We start from the raw sequence: 21,072 nt of genomic DNA on the forward strand, positions 1-21,072 counted from the left end.
ATTACAGTCATTCAGTACACATATTCTGATATCATATGTACTTTATTCTGCTAAACTTGAAAACAGAAGGTTGTGTTTAATGAAGTAATTAGCCGTACAAAAAAGAGAAAACTGAGATAATTACTCGAAGATGTGCATAAAAACATGTTTTAAATTTCAAAAAGTATCTCGTATTAGCGGAGATTTAGAACTCATTAAAAAGTTTACCTTCCATAACGACAACCATTTTTCGCGCGGATTCGTGTGAATTTTCTATACAATTCATGCAATTATCTTCAAATAATTGCACCAAAGTCTAAACAATTAAAGCACCGCAAGTGATTAAGTCCAGTCAAATGACAAGAAGTAATTGATGTTCAAATTTGTATAATATTCATTCAATATTTTTTTTCGCAAAAACTATGAATGCTACAAGATTTTATAAAGAGTACAAAATTGTGAATAAATGATTAGTGCATCAACCTAAAAAAAATGAGTTGATTGCATCCTCCAACTAAAAAGTTCTGGTAGTTTTTGTACCACGACACTCAAGAATTCACCACTTGTCCAAAAGGGCTGAACTCGATTGTTTCATCAAAATATGAGTTTTACATAAGAACAAATTTACAGCGAGTTTCACTGAAATACATCGTACTATTCTCCCGATTTTTCGAAAAAGATACATTTTTTGAAGAACTTTCACCATCAATAGCAGAGGAGCCCGACATTTTTTGTTAATAAAAGTTTGGTCAGATCGTCTTCTTTTTATCATGAGCTTACGGGACACCCTGAATAATAGAAGTATAAAATAACTACAAAAGATGACATGAATGACCGAATCACAACTGTTTTTCGAAACATTAATAATATTGTTTTGTACTCCGTTGGCGATTCATTTGAAAACCGTATTAATAGTTGCTTAAATGTTAACGGCAATCATATTAAACATTTATTTTTATAGACGTATGCAGTTTTATTGAATTTTTTTGCTATGAAATTCCATGCATTTTATAAAACATTGCACTTTTGTTCAATGATTATGACAAGTATCATCAAATTTTGACACTTACGTATTGAATTCTATAGCCACCTTACAAAATGTAACAACTTTTTGAAATTTTTGAATAAAATAAATTATAATTGAAAACGCTTGATTTCACAGCTTAAAGTGTAAATAAAAATTTGTAACTTTGTAAAATGTCTATCGAATGACGTATTAATATACAGGTACTTTCATTTGAAAAAACAAAAGTTATATTGCGTTAAAAAGTTTTAGATTTAAGTCTATTTTGTTAACACCCTRTACARWATTGTACATTSTATTGATATTTTGGTTCAATAGAATTCTTAACGGATCTGTGGTGATTGGAAAGACCTATTTTTTGTATCGTTAACGGCTTTTTTTTGCTTCTACAATTAATTTTTAGATACCATATTTTTAAGCCAAATTTTACTAAAATGCCGATAATCTTCCAACGTCGCAAGTAAGAAAAAAACAATTTACGGTGCATATGCAGCGTTTCAAGCTGCATTCCCTGAGCTAATAAAAAATGGGTAGTTCTATTTTAAAAAAATACACTTTGATCTTATCTCGCTTTTCTGAGACACTGTACTCACTTTGTGCGTCAATGCACTTTTAAGTAAAACTAAATTTTCGAAAGTTCTACCCCAACGGAAATAATGGACTCTCTCTCACTAAAAAACCACCCTGTATGTTAGTTTTCACAATTATTCTACTTATAATTATTCAAATATTTATTTAAATTTTTCTGGCGGATATTTGAAACGGTAAGGGTAGGGTATAAGTATATGGTTCAAGCCCATGCGTTTTGTTCAATTATTTGACAAAAGCTATTCTTACAGCTGCAGAGCGCATAAGAGAATAAAATAAAGCTGAAAGTTACAACACGAAAAAATGTATTTGAATAATCCTAGCTCCACCTTTCTTTTGTATTCAACATACAAAAATCACAGCAATTTTAAACACGCAATAAAGGACCACCACGATCAACAACATACACAAGACAAACATGACCTCTTTTTATTCCATTTACTCAAAAACCAACCTATATTTTATTACAGTATATTTTGTACATTTTGGAAAATCGCAATGGGAATGTGCGCGTGAGTAAAAACCAAATTTTAAAGCAACCCACATGTTTTTTGCAATTTATGCTAGATACCCAAAAAACTTTTTTCAGTAGTGGTTTATCTAGACCTTAGAAAGTTTACTTCAATTTTTACATTCATCATGATCGACGGGCACGAAATGATTGAACTTCCAACATTTTGTAGCTGCCCTACAACATTTCATACAATGTTTTACGAGACCGTTGTCCAAAATACCTTTAGATCAAATTTAGAGATAGATGCAAAACAAAACTTTTTTAAATTGATCTGAATGTTCTCATATTATTCAATAATGGAGAGAGAAACTTGCATCAGAAACCCAAATTGATCCATATTTAATCAATCAAAGTCTTGGTCAATAATAAGGTTGAACGTACAATATGAGTTTCAAACGCAAGGTGCTTTAAAATATTCATGTGTTAATTGTGTTTAAAGATGAGCGAAGTTTTTCTTGTGGAACAATATCTCTCGATATGAAATAAAACTAAAATAAGTTAAGGTCAAAATAAGAATACCTAGTTGATGTTTTTTGTTAAATATGCAGATTGATTTAACCCTGAATTATTAATACAAAAGTTTCAATAAACAGCAATACATTCTAAGTCAATGTAATGTTGGGGATTGTTAATTGCCTAATAAGTCAAGTGATCTCAGATGGATGCAAACTCGGATTCATATATTTCTAATACGCAGGGTGCTTTAGGGGTATGCAGAGTGTTCAGTGCAACAATAAAGACTAAAAGCCGAAGTAACCCTGTTTGCCCGGCAGTTTATTAAACCATACGTTGTTAGTTCTACTATTGCATAAAGCATATCGTCTAGAACGGGCTATATGTGTTCATAAAACAGAAAGTCAATGGGTTGAAGTTGAAGAAGCCAAACGGAAGCTTGACTTGCTCTTTTTGCAACCTCCTCCTCAAAATGGACTGTTCCTCTTCTTAGTCGTTTGCTCGGTTTCCAGCATCATGAGTTCATGTATTGTTTTCTGTGATGGCTTTCCATTCCCCATCTTCTGCCATCTTGAATATCTTGTCGGCGACCTGCCTTCATCTTTTGCCAGGGACTGATTGTCCCTTCCAAAGTGAGTCTCTCAAGACCATTTCTTCTAACCACATGACCGAACAATTTACCTGTGTTCTTCGCTGCCACAATGCTCAATTTCCTCTTAACTCTGAGTTGGTCCAGAATGGATTGCATGGTTTCCAGTCCAGGACACTCTCAGTATTCTGTGCCAACAAAACATTTCGAAGCCATTTATCTTCCGCTTATTCGTCCTTTTTAAAATCCAGCATTTTGATCGATATAGAAAGACTGAAAACACCAAGTTCCTGACCAATCTCATTTGGGTGTTAAGGGATATGTGATGGCTTGTCCATACTTTTGATATTTTGGTCATCCAGCTGGATCCGCTCTTGCTCGAGGTGTGTGATATGAAAGCGTCAACTGTTTCTCCACTTGTTTCTTCTACCCTTCGTAAGTAAGTAAGTTGTTCGTTTTGTAGGGATCCTATTCTTCTTCGGATGCAGCGATTCGAGTCGTATCATCGGCATAGCGCAAGTTACAGATTTGATGCCCTCAGTAGTAATTCCTTCCTGCTAGTCATGGACCGCTTTCCTGATGATCCATTCGCCATACATCTTAAAGAACTTAGTATACAAATCTGCCTCACTCCTTTACCCACTCTGAATGAATTGGTCAGATCTCCCTCTACTCTCACGTATGCTGTGCTGATGTATCAATTTTTGATTCGTTATATTAAGAGAGAAGGCGCACCCATTTCAGTTAAAACCATCCATACATTTGCAATCGTACGCAATCAAATTCTCTAGAGTAATCTATGAAGCATAGGGTAAAGTCGGGACACATGACGCAGCAGGACAGTTGACGCACAGCAAAAATTACGGTTTAAACCTAGTTAATAAATCAGTAAAGAGTGTCACGTGAAAGCGTTGTTTTTACTGACCGGTTGTTGTCAAATTTCCATCAAAATAAGTGAAAAAAACACTGTTTTTTCCAATTTTATAAATTGGTAGGTATACAAACTTTAATATCGTTCTAGGTTAACAGTTTTTCCATTGCATAAACTATTAAATTCGTGAAAAAAGGCATTCGTTTTTAAAGTTGTGTTATGTTGTGAAGGTGCTTACGTGAAAATGAGAGTGTACGTGAGATAATCCTTTGTTATTTTAGAATAAATAAAGTGCATCATCTATCCCGCCCTATTGGGACAGATGACGCGTACGCGAAAACCCAAAGGTAGAACTTGAAGCACAAGATTTTCAAGAAAATCTGGAAATGGAACCCGAAGCACAAGCCATTGACCTTAATCAACCTTCTACTTCTTCGGATTCTAATCAGGCGAAGCCTTCCTCAACTTCAGTTCATAAATCTGTCGGTTCAGACTGGACTCCTTCTAAAATTCTGAGTGTTATTTCACCGATTCCGAAAATAGTAAGCACTAAAACTAAAAGGAAGAGACAGACTGCAGAAAATTAGAAAAAAAGAAAAAAAAAGAACTTGCAGCCAAGAACATTAATAAAAATTCCCAAATGGTAAATAAAACTGAGGAAAAAATTATGCCAAGGGCAGTCGCTATTCAAGCCGTCAAAAGGCGTTTGGTAAGAGAATAATCTTCTTCGTCAGATGATAATGACAAATTCTCAGTCAACGATTCGAGCGATGAGGAAAGTTTCGATGAAAATCATTGTATTGGCTGTTTAGAGCCTTATGAGGGTGGCCAAAAAAATGCAAATTAGATGAAGTACCTTAAATGTACCAAAGATGGTTTCATTGTACTACATGCAGTCCTTATGAAAATTATTTCTTGTTATGCGGGAAAAGCGTTAAGTAATATTTATGTAGGTAATCGCTTAATTTTCAATGCGAAGTAAACATTTTTTTTTCTTAAGGCATTTCCATAAGCAATCTCTCCCTACTGCAATACGTCATCATACCCACATGGTGGGGTGAGATTGCCAAATGTAATAGTTTTCTATTTTATTTTGTTAGTATGTTTCTGTTTTGATTGCTTGGTTTTTAATTACTTTCGAAATGATTATAAACTTAATTTTTCAATAGTTTTTGGTTTTTATTTAATACTAACTAATTAATTTTTAATGAAATTAATTTTCAAAAAATGGTGCGTCGTCTATCCCGATTTTACCCTAAGTAAGTAGGCACCTTGAATTTCCTACAACATGCAAGGTGTTCGTGCCACACATAGACAAAGCTCTACCCCAGATAGTTGGTACCAAAACAAGTAGATTTAGCCACATTTCCTGTAGTCAATAAGTTGAGAATAACAGCTATAGGGGGTGTTAAAGATAAAAGTAAAAAAATGAGTTAACTTTAAATTATTTCAACTGCGAATTAGAATTACATAAAATTTAGTTTACGCTGCTTTTCTAATACGCGAAATTCAAATCTGTTAAATATTTTGCATGTACTTCATAGGGAGCACCACATTGAAGCTCTGAATGCTTGGTTAATTGTATCGTATTTTCTAATCTGATGTTGTAAGTGAGGTTTGTATCGAATATCAGATTTGTCCATTATTTTTACTAGAGCCGTTTTCTGTACTGAATCATTTTAAAGTACTATATGAATAAAACCAGCGGTAATCACCGACGGTAATAAGAACGGTTATTAACATTCATTTTTTAAATACCGTTGCAATCTGAATATAACTACTATAAATTACTACTGAAGCTTAGATACTACTGAAGCACCACCTGAATATAACTTATTTCAAATGTTAAATAAAATAAAAAAATTACAGCAAAAATCTATTTAAGATCACTATACTTATATATGGAACATCATTTGAGCTGTAAAAAGATTCTTTTGATTTTAAAACGCCTATTTCGAAAACCACAATGATTTACTTTATATTTCAACCAAAAGCTTCGACTTTGTTAAAAAAGTTTTGTGGCACCATTTAGTTTTCTAGATGCTTTCAATCACATCTTTATCTTTATTTTTAGTTTGCTTCATACAGGGTGATTTTACTTATGAACGTTCTCCGCTCCCAAATAGAGAAACATTAACAAAAAATATAACGTGGTATTTTTATTAGAAACGTTGTACAAATTTGCCCGACATGTTTATACAGGGTGTTTTCTTTATTATTTACTTCTATGTACTAAAGTAAAAACACCCTGTATATGACACCATCCATTTAACCGGTAAATCAAAAATGGTTTAGCAAACTGCGTTTAAGTACATATTTCTGATTAGCAAAGCAAATTGTAAAAAAGCCACATACTAGAATTAAATAATATATTAATATAACATTTAAAAATAATGGAAAATAGAAAATTAATAGACAATTTAAATTTCTAGCAAACGTTTTTCTTACGCAACATGGTCTTTCGATATATCATTTTTGATTTGCCTGTTCACAACCGCGTATCTTCACATTAATTTTATTTTTTGCTTTGTTTTTCAGTGATAATATTGCTAGCTATAACTACCGTTTGTAAAGCGGAATGTCAGAGTAAGTTCGCTGTTATTGCATTTCACATTTCACCATATTTCTATATATTTCTTTGATGTGTGAATGTTGTACATTTAGATATATATTTACTCTAGGTGTTAGAATCTTTTAAATCAAATTCATATGAAACCATTTTGCATTTCAACCAAATGCAAGCTTCGCAACACTCTACATGCTACAATCATGGCTTGTAATCAACGGATACCACACTAATCTACAGGGTGTTCAAGATAAGGATGCATTGCCTGGGGATCTCCGAAACCATAGGAGATACGAAGTCAGTTAAATTAGAAAAACGTTGCACAACCAGAGGGTCATGTACATGGCGTTTTCAAAAGAAAAAGTTTTTCTTTTAATTTTTGAGACATTTTGAAAAAATTTTGAAAATTTTTGTTTTTATTTCATTTTTGAAGTTATTTCAAATCATATCAAAAACCAAAAAAAAATACTTCCTCATTGCGCCTTTTTGAGCGCTACAAGCTGGTGTCTATGAAAATGTATTATGACGTTTCGCTTCTTTAAAACCATCATCAATTTTCGTTTTTGATCTGGGCGAGGAAAAAAGAACATAAGGGATTAGGTAGCCCTTTTAATTGCGAATTCAACGATGTATAACACAAAATTATTTGTTCAGGTTCTTGACCTCGTCAGTTCTAACTAGACCTGGGGTTACACTGTGTTGAGTTGCGCTTTTGAGTTGTTGCCGTCTCTGAGTTAATGAGTGACAACTCTTTTATTAAAGCGGATTAAGGCGTTTGGAGATCCGAGAGACGGAATTTTAACATTTAAAAAAAGATTATGATCATTTTTATGATTAACTTTACCAGGCCTAGTAACATATGTGTATGTCAGTAAGTATTTAATACATACAGTATCAGAACTTTCGAGAGTTTTTCATTATGCCGGGAAACAACTTAACAAACGAAGACAACTTTGAATATTGGGATCTTTTATTTACCACCACACTTTAACTGCAGAACGTTACCTTAACTAATTGGAAAATCAATCAAAAAAAACTCGTAGATATTCTGCCACTAGAAAATGTCCGAAATTGCTGGTTTCAACATGACGGAGCTCCTAAGCACAATGCCAAACAAGTGCGAGAGTATCTGTATCAACAGTTTCCAGGACGATCAATCGGACCTTATGATGACGTTTCCTGGCCAACACGATCGCCAAACTTGACCCCACTCAACTTATCCCTTTGGGGTTACATTAAAACCAAGTTTACATACACTGAACACCAACTTTTGAAGGCAGTTACCTACCGATGCATTTAATTCAATATTAATTCCATAACTTCTTCTAGTATCCGGGGTTGAAGATTCCACGGTTAGAAGAGTGTACCTGTGTTTAGAAAATATTGTTTACCGTTTTGAACAATTATTATACATTTTTTGTTTTTTCTTCTGGTCTTAGTAGGTTAATTTTATTCAAATTACTATTTTCGTAGAACTTTTCCTTCATTGAAAGGTTTTATTCTGGTTCTAGTAAGCTTCTAAATGTCACGTACTCCTTAACTTGAAAGTTAACCGTCTGAAATTTGACGTATTTAGCTGTCTTTTGTCAGGATATTTGACGTACATGTAAGATAGGCATAATTTTAAAAAAATGTTATTTTGACGCAAGAAATATACCTTTATCTACTTTGTTTCGGTCCATATGAAAAACAAGAGTTGATGGTAGTTTTTAAGAAACAAAAACGTTGGAATACAAAAAAAAGGAAAAGGCGCGGTAATTTAACCACCGACTTCGTCTCTGTTACGGTTGCAGTGATCCCCATGCAATGCATCCTTATCTTGGACACCCTGTATATAGAGACGCCTTACAATCTGCCAGTCATTCCTAACTTTTAATCACGTCCAGAAATTTAAATGCAAATGTTGGTGACTKTCGTAAAGTCCATTACAGCTCAGGATATAAAAGTGGCATATACAGGGTGATCCAAATTAGATGGTTTTAACACAGAAYATTTGTTGTTTTAGTGAATTCCGTATTTTATAAAACGCAAATTTTATTATTTTCGMAAAACGTTTAATAACGCRTACCATTTTTGGCAAAATCTTYACCGCTAACTAAGATATCGGGGCTTCTCAAATTTCGGCTATTTAGCAWATTGTCCATAACCTTTTTTGTTACGCGGGATATTGGTATTCTGTATTGCCGTCTTTAAGCGGTACCACCGCAGYTAAGGCCGACTGCTCTGACGTCACGAAGCCCCTTTCGCTGTGAGAATGAGCGAGAGCCGGCCTACTTTAGTYCTGTGGTATCTTAACGGCTCGCGCTACTCGTGACTCKTGACGTTAGAGCAGTTGGGCCTAGAATTGCAGTGGTGCAGCTCTAAGGYGCTTCCTTAAGAGCAATCCAGTTCTATCTCCAGTTCTATCTTAAATGATAAATTGTTCTTTTTCTTAGGAGAAAACTTTAGCGCCTTTTCCTTTTGATTGATACATAATTTCTTTTACTAGGGAAAAAATGTCAAAAATATGAAAACAAACTTTTACAACATTCAACAAATGAAAAAAACTTATACATTTTGTTGCTTGGGTTTTTTTTACTCATTAAACCAACAAATCTCGAGTTAATGCAAACTGCAAAACTTCAATGGATGATCGTAATTATGCGTTTTTTTTAACATTAAGCACTTTGAACTTTCAAAACAAATTTTTTTTATGAAGTTCATATTAAAATATTTCAATATTCAAATTCCATTACACTCCAACATTCAATAATGTTTTGCTTGGACCGGACTTTTTGGACACCCTGTGCATTTGTTGCCATCAGGCACAAATGCAGTCTAACCTGTTAGATTAGGAGTAGAATTTTAAACATTTCGAAATATTGCAGTTTGAAAAATCTTGTGTTTTATCATGGATGTATGTTAAATCAAAATTTCCTGTTACGATGCAGTAGTGATGTAAGCAGGAGCGACTAAGTTTTTATTGCAATTTATCAATCACGATATCAAATATATCAGAAGAGCTAATATGGAAAATTGTATAGAGATAAGAAACCGTAAGCGAATATGACTAAATGGTGAAAAAACTTTAAGACGGTATGAATATCGAAGATACTGATATCAATATCTGAACCTGAAATTCAGAACGACGGACTTTCAACTAAAACATGTACAGGGTGATTCACAACCTTATGGGCACATGACAAGGGCGAGAACTTCAAAAGTCGAGTTTCCATTTAAGTTTTTTTCTCAGGCCCATGGTTGACGAGATACAGAGTGTTAAAGTTTAAAAAAATGTTGGTATTTTCTCTTTAACTCCCACAGTTTATGAGATATTTTGCTCAAATTTTAAACGCAGGCTAATGTTCCGACCCGTTACCCGTAGGTAAGCCGACTGGTTGTGAAAATCTACAGGGTGTTGATTTTTCTAGAGGCATACCCCCTTTTACCTCCCAAACTTTTTTGTGGTGCGCCACTGACTTCGACCAAACAAAYTTTTGAATTTGTTGTTCAATTTAAGAATTTATTTATCTCTTGYGGTTTTTTCGTAGTGTTTCTTAACAATTTTTGTTACCGATATAGTGCATGAACCGGGYAGTGTCGTCCACGTAATGTGGTGTGCAGCTGATTTATTTATTATATTGCACAAAAGCGAAGTTTTTTAATTGCCAAGTTTTATTCCCATTTAATCAACTTCGTATAAGATCCGGTGTTCGACATTCCCATACGGGCTCTTCTTAGTAACTTAAAAAAAAGTAATTTTCCTACTCAGTGCTCTCACTTTACTGTAAGTATTATAAAAAATGTTAACGTAAATATCTTATAATTTTGTAAACATTCAACACAAACACAAACGTATTAGTCGGTGAAATGGCTGGTAAATTATGTTAAGAGAAATTCTACATTTTAGTTTAAAAAATTAGTAAAAGGCTAGCACTCAAAAAGGGAATTGGTTAGTATAAAATACAGTCACAAATTCTTTATTTCTTAGTAGATACTTTTAGTTTTTCCTTGTCTGCATGAATATAATTGGCATTGCCAAACCTAAAACCGTCAATTTTATGCCAATATTAATATTACATTCAATAATATCGTTCATCCAAAGTGTTAATTTTCAATTGATTGGCTGAAAATAGGCATTTTTGTTTGTCAATGCCGAAAGAAAATAACGTTGTGATATATGTGGACATAGCAATAAAAGGAACTTTCAATCTAACGGACTTTTTTCTAGCTCGGCAAATATATTGTTATGAGTGTGACAGTTGGACAGATAGGAGATGCAAAGATCCATTCAATTATACGGCCCTGCCTCGGGACCAGCCGCCCCTGATGACGTGCAACGGCTGCTGCGTAAAAATGGTTAGAAACGCAAAAACCCGTAAGTTTTATAAGCTATGAAACCATGAATTAAGCACGAAAAAACATCTATCACATCACATTTAGAAATGTTTTCCGGGCTTTGAAGCCGTGGTCTATGGGAATTTCTTCCTGACGTTTCGTCCACAACTAGACTAAGACTGAGTCAGTCTTAGTAGGAAAACACGGGAGATCACTTCGCCCACTGCCTCATCGCCTTTGATAATGTCCACCGCAGTTGTGGGCGAAACGTCAGGAAGAAATTCCCATAGACCACGGCTTCAAAGCCCGGAAAACATTCCTAAATGTGATTTAACCGGCCGTGAAAGCCTTCATGATCTATCACATCATCATATGCAAGGTGTTTCAGCAAGAGTTGCTACCGGCCATATCTCAAACACCATTACTTACTTACTGCATGGCGGTAACGTTAGCAGAACGGTCAACCTCGAATGGGTCTTGGCCAACTCTACTATTTGCATCCATTGTTGTCGATATTCAATTAATGCTAAGCGTATTATATCCCATGGTCCTTAGGTTCGCTTTGATGTTGTCACGTTACTTCATTCGGGGCGACTCAAAGGTCTTCGCCCTATTGGTGGTTCTTCCCAAGCCAAGTTCAACAGTTTATCTGGCTGTATGGCATCTTGCATCGTCCTGTTGAAGCCAGATGCTGTTGAAATCCATATTTTGCAATTTTGTCACAAAAAAATTAGTGAACATTTCACGATAACGAACACACATCACTCACGGTTAATGATGCTTGACCAACTGCATGATCGAAGAAAACTGGTCCGATGATTCTTCCAGCTCCGACAATGCACACCAAACCGTGACTCTTTTAGGGTGCATGTGTTTCTGAAAGATCACTCGTGGATTTTCGGAACCCCAAACGCGACAATTTTGTCGACTAACAAAACCATCTATATGAAAATGGGCCTCGTAACTTAAGATGATTTTTGTTGAAAAATCATCGTCCAATTGTCGTTGTTCCAAAATCCAATCAACAAAGGCTCTTTGTTGCTCATGCTGTTCCGGCTTTAGCTCTTCAGCAAATTCAACTTTGTACGCATGAAGCTTCAAATCTTTTGTTGAAATTCGATGCATAGTGGTTGTGGAAACACCAATTTCCTGGGCTCTATGCCGAATATCAATTCGTCGTTGGGCGTTCCTCAACATTTGCACGCACTGCTGAGATATTTTTTGGCGAGCGACCAGGACTCACACGTGTTTCTGTTTTTACTTCATTAGCAGACCCAGTTTGCTGGAATGTCTTCTTTAATTTTCTCACAGTGGCAGTTGGAGCATTCCGTTTGCCCAAAACTTCCACCACTTTGATAATATTTTTTTACAATGAGAATTCGTTGTTGTCTATTGAAGCGCTCCATTTTACTTAATCTTTTGCTGTCTACTAACGAACGGCCTTTTTTAATGTCAAATCATGACACTATAAATGGCATTTCAAAACCATCGTTCTTATTGGATCACTCTTTAAATTAAGTTTTTGGTAGACAAGTTTCATGTTCCCATCTCGGTGTAATAGGGGTCAAATCAATTTTTGCAGTGATAACCCTTCTTATATCACGTTATGTCTGGTCCTAGCCCTCTGCGGTTTCTTGCTTAGGTATTAGGTCGGTTGTGTGTATATAATAGTGTGTAGTCTGTGGTCCTTAGGATGCGTTTTCGTCCGAACTACATTTCTGTTTTAGCGTATGTGGATATTGTCCACTGGAAGTTTTTATTTGTTATTATACAGGGTGATTTTTTATCTTGAAATGCTTAAATATTTTGGAAACGAGTGATCCGAGGAAAAAACGTTTCAAATAAGAAGTTAGTATCTGGGAGGGGGAAGTTTATTCGTGTCAGAAAAACAACACACACTTCGACTTTGTAAGATAGGCAGGGGCCAACTTGAGAATTTCAAATGGTAACCACAACATTTTATTGGAGATTCGAATAGTACATCAAAAACTGTAAAATCACCTATTAACTTTTTTTTGCTTTAGATCTGCTAAACTATTTATTATTTAATTGAAACGCTGAAAATTTTAGTGTGACCAATAGCATCTATTAATGTCAGACAGATATTCGGTCCGAAAATTGTTTGATGATGAAATTTAAATATGTACCTCCAAATCAACAAAACATCTATTTGTTTATTAAAAGTATAGCATTGATAGTTTGAAAATTCGCATTGCCAACACGTGACATTTCAAAATATATGTGGAATGGACAATGTAGGAACGCTGATAAAAGCGTAGAAATTTCAAATTGTTGACTTTGACATTTATTAATTTCGTTCTGAGTTAGAACCACTATTTGAATTTGATTTAAATAAGCTACTATAATTTTTGATATGGGCGCATCAACTGTGCAAGAAAAAATTGAARTTATTTTTGTATGCGGAGAAGCCGGCCGATATACTTTCAATAATCAAATRTWKATTTKGTWSATWTGGAGGTACATATTTGATTTTCATCATCAAACAATTTTCGGACTGAATATTCCTCTGACATTAATAGATGCTATTGRCCACACTAAAATTTTAAGCGTTTCAATAAAATAATAGKTTAGCARATCTAAAGCAAAAAAATTGATAATWGATGGATTACAGCGCCACCTGTCAAAATTGAAGAACATTTTTTAGATAAATTATTCCCAGTTTTTGACGTACTATTTGAATCTCCAATAAAATGTTGTGGTTACCATTTGAAATTCTCAGTTGACCCCTGCCTAGCYTACAAGGTCGAAGTAGGCGTTGTTTTTCTTACACGAATAAACTTCCCCCTCCCAAATATTAACTTCTTATTTGAAACATTKTTTCCTCACATCACTCGTTTCCGAAATAATTAAGCGTTTYAAGATAACAAAAACCACCCTGTATATCAACTAAGCAGATTTATGTAGGGTAATAACATAATAATCAGTGTAATTATACAACCGTTAATAATCATAGATGATTTTCTTTGCCTCTGACATGTTTTATTACATTACATTCCATATGACGTGCTAATCACGTGATCTGGCGTCTCTATTTGGGATGGGATAGTTGTAATTTCTTCATGGATATACCTTGTTTATCTACATATTTGATTATGCAATCTATTGCACTTTTCGCATTTACATCAGAAATTGTGTTTGTTTTTCCAACATTCCATGTTTCACTTTCCAACAAAGTTTCTACGACTTCTCTATTAGTCTTCCCCAGTAATAAGTTATCCTCTTTTCAGCTTATGAAGTCGTCCGTCGAACTTGTACGTCACAACTCCAAATCAGCCTCTTCATGGTAGACCACGTGTGCATGAATGAAAGTAACGGGAATGGTCACATGTGCTTTTGTGAGGAGGACATGTGCAACACGGCTGTGTCCCCAACGGGCTTATTCCATACAATCGCATCAGTAGTGACCGCTGTAGTACTGCGCCTGCTCTGCTGCATGATTAGTTAGACGAAGTGTTGCTTCTGTTGATCCTTCATTACATTATATCCATACCTTACAGAACAGGTATTGTGTACTGCAACCTTATAGAGTAGGTTGGATCCCACAACCAGGATCGACTTGGTTAATTTCTTGATCCGAACGTCTGAACGCGATCAAAGTAACCAAAATGGTACATTGACCAACAAATGGAATTTAAACAGAAAACGTTCAGAGAAAAAGATTGCCATAAAGATAGAGGGCATGCTTAATTCTTTAAATTTTATCGAATCATCTAGTGATAGATAATTCGACATTTTACATTCGGTTGAATAACAAAGAACATTGACAAAACGTTGCACTAACTGGCAATTAAGGAACAAACAGTAACGTAGTTTCTTCAGCCAAAAAAGTACAACATGCAATTCAGCAGTCCGTTCTTAGAAATGTTAACACTGTAGCATATCACTTATCAACGTAAAACAATAAAGGTTCATATCATTGATGTTCCTTACTCAAGTAAGAAAACACATATTTATCAGTGTTTAAGTTCAAATTTAATGTATTTTGCTCAATGCATGTGGCAGTATAATGCCCGATCGATAATTCAGTGAGATACTTTTGGTTTTAGATGTCCTTTCATATTAGAAGTATATTACTTATAGTTGGTTCGATAGAAATTAACTTCGCGGTAGGTTATTAGGTTTAAATTTAATCCTTCGGAGTGAAGTACTGATTTAATCGTTGAGCCAATATCAAAAACTCAACAGCACCAAGAAAATGCATGATGCTGTTTTGATGAATAGTTATCGTTTTTTCTTTTAAATGCGCTGTGATCGTTATACAGGGTATCCGCATAAGTCTTGTCGAAATTTACAGAATACACCCTATAACCTGAGCTAATATTCGTCATTCATACAAATATGATCTTTGCGACGTTTCTCTTGAAGTTAATCGCTTTCGAATCGAGCACCTTTTTATAAATAGAGTATAAAATAATTTACTGTTAGAGGAAATGCAAGCAAAAATAACAACTGAAACTTTTCAACTTTCAACTTTTTGAAAACCCCACATCCGATTTTTAAATTAATTTAATTCATTCATAAGCTAAGAGCTTTCTGTTTTTATTAATTTTTATTGTCAGAGATACAGTGTGCGACACTTGATTACTCTCACCTAATGATTTTGATTAATTTTTATTAATGCTATAACTGTTTATTGATTAGTAAGCTACATCAAAGACTAGATTAAAGATTTTAACAATATTTACTTAATATTTTGCTTAACATTTTCGTATTATACAATCGATTTTTTTTGTACCTAATGCAAATATTGTAATTTTTAATGGGACACTTGATTACTCTCATATTTTAGAATTAACCTAGAACACAAGATTTAAACCTAATACTTATTTCAATATCTGGTTTTTCCTCTCTGCTTCTCAATGACTGTTAACATTAGATGGGACAATGATGAGTAAATTTATATTTGATTCACTGCAACTTCCTCCCAGGTTGCTCTCTATTATTATTATTCTCCATTTAAACTTCTTCCTGCAGTATGAAGGCGTTTGACTAACCAAGCGAATCACTTTTCTATAATATTTAGTCTGGGGAAATAGCAGGCCAGTCCGGAACTGAAATATTACTCGGAGTCAGCAGAACGATAGAAGTTTTGGATTATTTCAGCGGTGATAGTTGGCACATTTTCTTGGTGCAATGTCCATTCTGTTGGTGAGAAGAAATGAAAGAGAAGATAATTTTGGAAAGAAATCTGTTGGTGAGAGTAATTAAGTGTCGCGGACTGTATCTAACAAAACGTTTTAAAATATATTTCTCTAAATGCATCAAAATATATACGTGTTGAATATCGGATTACCTTTGGAGTAGGCATGGGTAACAAAGTGAATTATCAGATGTTGGCGCAATGATACCGATACGGCTTGTCGCGAGAGAACAACGTGCCAGCGCAATTTATGATACAGTAAAGTCATTATACGATAAATATGTAGGAAGATCACAGAGGACTCTATGCTACGTGATGTGTATTGGTGTCGTATAGTCATGCGTCATGCGCCTTGCTTTTAAGCGCTTCAGCGTGCAACCTCTTTTTTGTGTTACTTGACACTGACTGATGACACACGCCGGCTGCGTCGTTTTAATGAATAAATGTAGCCGCAACATATTTTCTTCTTGTAAAGCTTAGTTGTCTCACCACCGATTTTTCGAAGAAAAGATCCCAACATTTAGACGATCTAAAAGTCGGAAATCGTTGAAATTACATAATTTCTATTTGTGGTTATTTCGTGTCAGTCCATGATATTTTTAATATACGCTAATGTTATGAGTGATATATATTTATATTATATATATTTCCAGTAGTTGTAATATAACACACCTTTACGAGCTGGGATAAATATTTAAAATTTTCCAATCCAATTAAACCGAACAATGTCAATTCATCATTTCAATTTAAATAATAATTTTATTTTGAAATCACTATTTTCCCTTGGGGATTTTTAGTAGTATTAACATATTGATATTACATTTTTTATTAAATTCAATATTTTGGTAGAGCATACGATTATTTTTTTAAAACGCTAATGTTTGTACATTATAATATGTAATAATGAGGATTTTAAAATAAGATAAAATTTGGGGGAYTCTYTCTGTGGCTTCGAAATTCCATAGTTACACGCGCGTATAATTGCATAACCTAACATTACATAACCTTACATAATCCCTGCTTTCACGAACTTGCAATCCAAAGTCTGCCATCTTGAATGAGGTTAAATGTTAAGTGTTATTCATGGTGGTGTTGCTCAGTGAGACGCAAGGTGTTATTACACATTGACACACAGAACGGTATCAACACAAAAGTGTCCCACAACATAGTGTTACCCAAGCCTAGTTTGGAGAAAAGCATGAAAATTAATTCTTAACTTTTTTGACAACCCATATCATTTTCAGCAATATTTCCTCTAAACTGGAGACAAACTGAAGGTGTCTCACGAAGTGTCTTATTAACAATACGTAACGAATAAGGTTTTAAGCAATGTTAAAAATGTACAAAAGTACAATCGATTATAATGTGTGGTATTTCATTAAATTATTTATCATCAAATTGATTGAAGCTTTGCATCTGTGTTTAAGGCAATTAGTGATACTTCTAAAAACATTGAAACTTGAGCGTGAAACTTGCTTGGTAGTCCAAGGTACCAAACACGAGCTTGGTAACCGCATTAATAAAAAAAACTAATATAATTCTACATTTGGAGCGATTGGCATAGATTGTGCCTTAAAATGTGTTCGAAGAGGGACTGAAGTTAAATATGAATTACTCGATTTCGCAGAGATTCACATAGAAAAACTAGGGAAGTGGTTACGGCTTAAATTTAACTAATTCCGTTTCAGTAAAAAGTCGGCTTTGTATGACTTTTCAAAAGCTCTTCACTACTAGAACATTAATAACAAGGAAAATTTAACATTTTTTATGAAAAAATATATAATTTTTTGAACACTTAATAAAATAAAGCGAAAAATGCTGTTATTAAATGAAAACACAGTGTGACTCAGTTTCTAACTCTAAGTTACTCTGGAAGTTTTGTTTTTGTCTGATCAGCCATCTATGCAAATCACCCAATATTTAATGCACGTAAAGAGACTGAAAATAGTTGTAAAGTTTTTGGTTTAAGATCTATCGGATCATCTTATATTCTTAAAGCTGCCTTAAGATAATGTAATATATATTTAATTTGTTGTAAAAAATCTGTATCAGTACGTAGGTACCTATGTGTAATACCCACATATAATTATGTAAATGTTAAGCCGTATTACAATTCTTGTTACATGTAGGTACATAGGTTTCAAACTACCACGTTGCTTATCTTACCCCCACTCATGTTCATATCATCCATTGAAATAGAAAGCAAAGCATGTTACTGCACGATTTGCACTTAGCGTAGACTCATTTCGAATTTCCATCAAACTGAAGAGAATAATTAAGACTTCGAATAACAGTTAATGGTAGTAAGCAGGTAATAAAACCAAAACTCCAACAAAGCAAAATATGAGTAATTAACTAATGAACATACGAACTGAACCTCGTACTGTTATGCTGCGTCCAGACCTAAGGAGCCGAGTTCGAGCCAAGCCTGATCCGCGGCAAATTCCTTTGCTATTTTATTAGAACACCAACAGAAAATCGATAGTCTGTCGGACTTTAACAAAACATCAAAATTATGTTGCCGCTGCTCAGGACAATCATCGCCGCAAGTCAAGACCCGACTGCTCTGACGTCACGAGGACCATTTCGCTGTGAGAGTTTTTATTTTATTTCACGCGTTCACATTCAAGTCCAGACTTTCAACGATCTGAAGCAACATACGCCCGTACATTTCTTTGATGCGACAGCAAAAGACCGACAACTCATGAGGCGCTGCGATGATACGCTGTTACACTGTTACGCTGTTGCGGACTGTCATCCAGACCTGATACGCCGCAGTATTACGCTTCTGTATGCTGTTGCACGTATGTACGCGCCTTTATCTTAGTTAGGCAACAACTAATGTTACGCGACGATGTTGCGTTACTTACGATCGATTTCCTGTCGGTGTTTTAACAAAACTTCAAAATAATTTGCCGCGGGTCAGGCTCAGCCAGGGTCCGCTTGTGAAGTCTGGGCGCACCTTAACGTTTCCAGTGTCAAACGCGGATTTATGCAGTTGCTTTGACAGAATTAATCGAAAAGAAACCGGCTTCTACAGTTATGCCATTCGGCAAACTCTCTGCTAACGACACAGTTTAAACTTACTCGAAAATAACCCACACGCAACATTTATAATGAAATATAGCTAAAATAATTATTCTAATGTATGTATATAATGCAAATAATTTGTTAGATTTTAAAAATTTATTAAATAACATGCTCTGGTTAAATAAATTTCAAATCAAAGTTAATTCAACAAGAAATAATTGAGTTATAAGCCTATCTCCGAACCTACAGTAAATTTAGTGATCTGTAAGCATGCTATGCTTGTTAGAAATCAATTTTCCAAAAATATGGCATTTTATCCAGGTTTCGCATTACATTACAGATATTTCGCCTACTGAAAGATGGCAAGCTGTAGATACTAGCAATTGTACTGTTTAGGGCAGCAAATCTTTGAGTGAGATGAAAACTGTTGTTTGTCACTGCTTTTAGATTTAAATTTTGCGATAATCGAGTCCCATTAATAGTTCACATTTGATTGCTATATCAATTTTGATGCCAACGATACAGTTATTTAAGATGAGGGCCCCTCACGAAAGCATTACACCTTTGCTAGTTATTTTTATTATGTGCACGCCCGAAATGTTTGCTAAAAATCAGCCTTTTTCTTGATGATATGTTTTACTCATCACGACAAAGGCTGGTGTGCCAAAATTTCGGGATTATGTTTTACACAATTTCCTTACAGGGCAAAGCTAGACTAAATTGCATTCCCGATAGTAGATATAAGAAAGTATTTTTGTTATTAAGAGGCTTTAATTGGGTGTTTTGTAAAATATGTTTAACATCGTCCCATAGTATTGTTTGTAATGGTAATGTTCTAGGAGAAACTTATCTGATGAGTCACGGTTAATAAGTGCTTGCCGTGCGAAAATCAGTGAAATCATAGTTAAACATTTCGGATTATTGTTATACTGTATTTATCAGCCGATTAATATTAAAGCGTTAGTAATTAGTAAATGGAGATTAAATGTATATTACAATCGAAAGTTGTTGCGTTAAAAAGTCATTTTAACTAGCTAAAATTTTAAATCCATTGTTATTATGAACGTATATCTGTTACATTGAAAAAACTGTAGAATAATAAAAATCTAAACCGATAGCTTGTGATTGTGAAATGTGATTATTGATAAACGATTATCCAGTCCGACGACAGAGCAAAAACCATATATTTTGTTAATAAATTTATATAATTAACAAAGCTTGTGAGGGTCTTAAATTCATTTTTAAAATAAAAGTTGGTTGCTAATTTTTCGTAATGCAATAATGCTGCTCGGTAAAACTACTCATTTTACTCTATCCTGTATAATACAAAATATAGTTATCCATACAATTATATGGTCATTTATACTATTAAAATAAAAGATAGCGTATTTTCTGCAAGTATCAGCATATAATTCAACTATAAAAGAAGCAGAATCTAGCATTCAGTTATTAATGCCCACTTGCACCAAACATTTAAGGAAGACTTAAGGTTATGCTTAGCATTAAGTTCGAGCCTAACTTCAAAAATGGATTGCACCAACCGATGACACGATCTTAAGTAGTTCGTCTTTGAAAATCTTAAATTTAAGGACTCGTTCTCGAGTCCTTCTTCCAACCTCACTTCAGTCGCTAGTTAGTCAAATATACAACATACGTATATAAATCTGTAATCATAATGTCCTATTTTCAAAAAATAACTACCTACGTACATCATGAATTTTGAATTTCAACATTTCACAAACGCCCTTTCTGACTAATTGGGAAATTGAGAGATGGCGGAGTTTCATTTGGCTGTACCCAATCACCATCAAAAGCAGCAAGTGATTGATTGACGCCATCCAAGGTCTTATTATTTACAATAGATAAAAATATTTTATCTGCATTGCCCCTTGGAACCGAAGGCACAACTCGTCCGCCACCAGTTTTATAAAGGTTTTTTTTTCTGATTGGAAATGTGTTTCCGGATGTCTTTTTTTTTGG

The 21,072-nt window shown here is 34.4% G+C and overlaps 1 protein-coding gene across 2 annotated transcripts in view; it reads left to right on the forward strand.

The window, feature by feature from the left end:
* LOC109546567 (protein quiver) overlaps positions 1-20,443 on the forward strand; it is a 22,700-nt gene extending 2,257 nt beyond the window's left edge. Inside the window, exons 2-4 of one of the 2 annotated variants that reach the window (XM_048667502.1) lie at positions 6,557-6,604; positions 10,795-10,941; positions 14,150-20,443. In XM_048667502.1, coding sequence (XP_048523459.1) covers positions 6,557-6,604; positions 10,795-10,941; positions 14,150-14,367 — 413 coding nt within the window. In that variant the 3' untranslated portion in view covers positions 14,368-20,443. The remainder of the gene's footprint in view (positions 1-6,556; positions 6,605-10,794; positions 10,942-14,149) is intronic. The other variant, XM_048667503.1, reaches the window with a different exon arrangement.
* The last annotated feature ends 629 nt before the right edge of the window (positions 20,444-21,072 follow it).

The sequence above is a fragment of the Dendroctonus ponderosae genome, unplaced genomic scaffold (assembly GCF_020466585.1).
Source record: "Dendroctonus ponderosae isolate FM_Combo_2020 unplaced genomic scaffold, Dpon_F_20191213v2 Dpon_F_20191213_6, whole genome shotgun sequence".
NCBI lineage: Eukaryota > Metazoa > Arthropoda > Insecta > Coleoptera > Curculionidae > Dendroctonus > Dendroctonus ponderosae.